The sequence below is a fragment of the Corvus brachyrhynchos genome, unplaced genomic scaffold, assembly GCF_000691975.1.
Source record: "Corvus brachyrhynchos isolate BGI_N302 unplaced genomic scaffold, ASM69197v1 scaffold425, whole genome shotgun sequence".
Lineage (NCBI taxonomy): Eukaryota > Metazoa > Chordata > Aves > Passeriformes > Corvidae > Corvus > Corvus brachyrhynchos.
The window spans coordinates 188,720-191,600 of NW_008237896.1; the positions used below are offsets into that span (position 1 = coordinate 188,720).

A 2,881-nucleotide genomic window follows, 5' to 3' on the forward strand; every position below is an offset into this window, starting at 1 on the left:
TCCAGCCCGGCCTGGCCCGAGCAGGGCCTGGGGCGGGCCCGCCGGGTCCCCCTATGGGGCCCTGCAGCCACCTGTCCCAGCGCCTGAAACGAGAGAGGGCTCTGCCCGGGGTTTGTCTATTCTTAAGTGTGGATCACAGAGGTGGTCAAAATTCTAAGTGGCTTAAAAAATTGTCCATATTCAAACTAGCCAGCCAATAGGTTCTGTCAGGTCACAGAGGAAGCTGTAAGCACCTCTTTGCAAGAAAATCACTTCTGGGACTATGCCTGCTAACCCATGACAGGTACACTCAGTCCCACTGAAGATATTAAACAGCATTCACCCAGATGTGGACCCTTGAGGGCCACCACTGCTTTCCACTCGGAAACTGAACCATTTGCTTTATCTCTTTGTATGCAGCTATCCAGACAGTTCTTTATTCATCTAACAGTCCATCTGGCAAACTCATATCTCTCTTATTTAGTAGCTACAATGTTTTGGGCAACCATAACAACAGTAGGCCCAGAAGAAGATAAACACAGACTACTGATTCAAGTCTTTGAATAGCATGGCGCTAAATTCAGTGGCAAAAAATGCTCATTCCAATCATGTATATTTTCTTTAGAAACAACAAAGGAACCTGCTTTGGCTAAAGTTCTTGAAATCAAGAAAAAGCTTCAGAACCTTTTGACTCATTGCACTTGCTAGGTGGTTCCAGCTCACCTTACCCACCAACTCACCACCAGAGAGAACCTCTGATTTCCAAATGAAATACTGCCTCTCAAGTCAGTCAGAAACATAAAAGCTCTTCAAACTCATATAAAAATTGTCTCGAGTTCTACTGAGCATACCGAAAATCCCAACAAGAAGAATATAACAGATTGCACTGACAAAACATCCTTCTTACAAGTTTACAGTTACATGACCAACTCTATTTTACAATCCTATTTTCATTACATTTTATAACTGACATTTATGCTTGCTTAAGTTCATCGTGAAGTAGGATATTTCAATTTACTTTGCAATGCCAGGCACTTCAGGATTCCTTTTTGTGGTACTGATGAGCAATGGTATTTCAGTAGTGCGTTAGAAGAGGTTTCTCTTCTCCTAAGACTGTAATTCACACACATAAATAATTTGTTCTAACTAACGGTTCTGTTTTTTCAAATATGTGAACATTACTTGCCCAGTGTAATTCTTCTTATACTTCAGAAGTATCCATTGGTACACTCCCTGTTCTCACAGGCTGCTCATTTTACCTTCTACTTAAATTTTATCTAAAAATGAAAGTAGTTGCATTCCTCCAAACACAGGGAAGGGTCTGTATTTTAACAATTTAAAATAACTCTCCTGCTGCTTATTAATTTTGCAACAGAAACTATAATAGAACATAATTAAAACGTAAGGTAACACTGTAGTTGCGCAGTATGACTCAGCACTGCAGAAAGAAATTACATACTTTCTGCATAATTACTTCTTTTTGTGTAGCAAATACAGCCACAAACAAAAACAGACTATAAATGTCAGTGTTCGCCACAAGACATCAGAATGCCAATGGTGTAGCTGCATGGGACCACTAAGAACCACAGTATTTCAGTTTGAGTACATGAAAAATAACATATGAAAGGTACTTACAGTGCCCTCAACCTCTGAATAGAGGCCTGACCAAAAGCTGAAAGTACTTTTGTCTAGCTGATAGAGACGAGACTTTTCAAATGTTTCTGAGTCCATGATCTGTCCCAGTTCCTGTGGTACATGTGTTGTTGTTCTATACACCCGCCTCTGAAAAATTGAAGACAAAACTTAAAGTCTACATCTAATATTTTAAAGGAGATAAGTAAGAATGAAAAGTAGCACATAAAATGATCCCATGGGCCACCACAGAAAGTTAAAAGAAAAAAAAAAAGGAAAAACAACACACAAAGGAACAAATATTCCTGAATTCCTGTTTTCTCTCAAGTTCTAAATATAAAACTGAAGCATAATTATTATGTTGTAACCAGGAACTGATTTGCTGGCTAAATGACTTATTTAGAATAGCTCAAATACAGATCACACAAACTGATTTTTCCACAGGATGTGACTTACTGCACCGGAGTTAACGACTGAGCTGTTTTGAAACCGAACACCAGATCCTCCGTGCGAGCCATGTGACTTCACCAGAATACATACCTACTGAGTTGCTGCACAAACGAGGTGCTATTTCATTTTAAGTATAGAACTTGTCACTTAAGCATTTTTAACGACTAAAAGTCTTTTCCCTCTGCTGTCTTGTTTCAGTATATTTACCTGTTCTCAAAGGAAAAACTCCTACCCTTTGTCACTTCGAAACACATTCTCCCCTGTTCGGGGCACCAGGCTGCAGTGTCCCTGATCCCAGGGCTCAAAGGAGCTGGCAGCACCGCTTCCTGACCTCCGCGGCGCTCCCCACCCCGCTGGGTCTGGCAGGGACGGGTGCGCGCGGATGCTCCGCGTTCCTGGGGCTGGAAACACCCCGGTGTGTGGCTGCTGCTAAACCTGCCAGGTGGGCAGGCTGGGGGTGGAGATGCGGCTGGCAGGCGACAGCCGGGACCTGACCGAAGAGACCCTCCGTCCTCTATGTCGTATTTATTCTATAATAAGAAGAGAGCGCTGGAATGTGCCTTTCCAGGGTGGCTATCACTCGGAGGCTGCCCAGACATCGCCTGCTCGGGGAGGCGGTGAGCGACGGCCTGTGCAGCTCTTGCGGCGCCTCCCTCCTCTTTCCTTCACCTGTTAAAACTGTCGTTATTTCAAGTCACGCATTTCCTCATTTTTGCTCATACCGCTCTCTCTCAGCTGTCCCGGGGAGGAGGACCGAGCTGCTGGGAGTGCTCAGATGCCGGTGACCCTACCGCCCTCACCCAACTCGCCGCTGTGAGTA

At 43.9% G+C, this 2,881-nt stretch overlaps 1 protein-coding gene across 3 annotated transcripts in view; it reads right to left on the reverse strand.

Moving 5' to 3' along the window:
• Nucleotides 1–1,761, reverse strand: part of KDM1A (lysine demethylase 1A) — a 74,594-nt gene extending 72,833 nt beyond the window's left edge. For all 3 annotated transcript variants that reach the window (XR_001861560.1, XM_017732915.1, XM_008632597.2), the window contains exon 1: nucleotides 1,615–1,761. Coding sequence is in view for 2 of the 3 variants with exons in the window: in XM_017732915.1 (XP_017588404.1) it covers nucleotides 1,615–1,710 (96 nt within the window). In the remaining variant the exon portion in view is untranslated. The remainder of the gene's footprint in view (nucleotides 1–1,614) is intronic.
• Nucleotides 1,762–2,881: the final 1,120 nt, after the last annotated feature.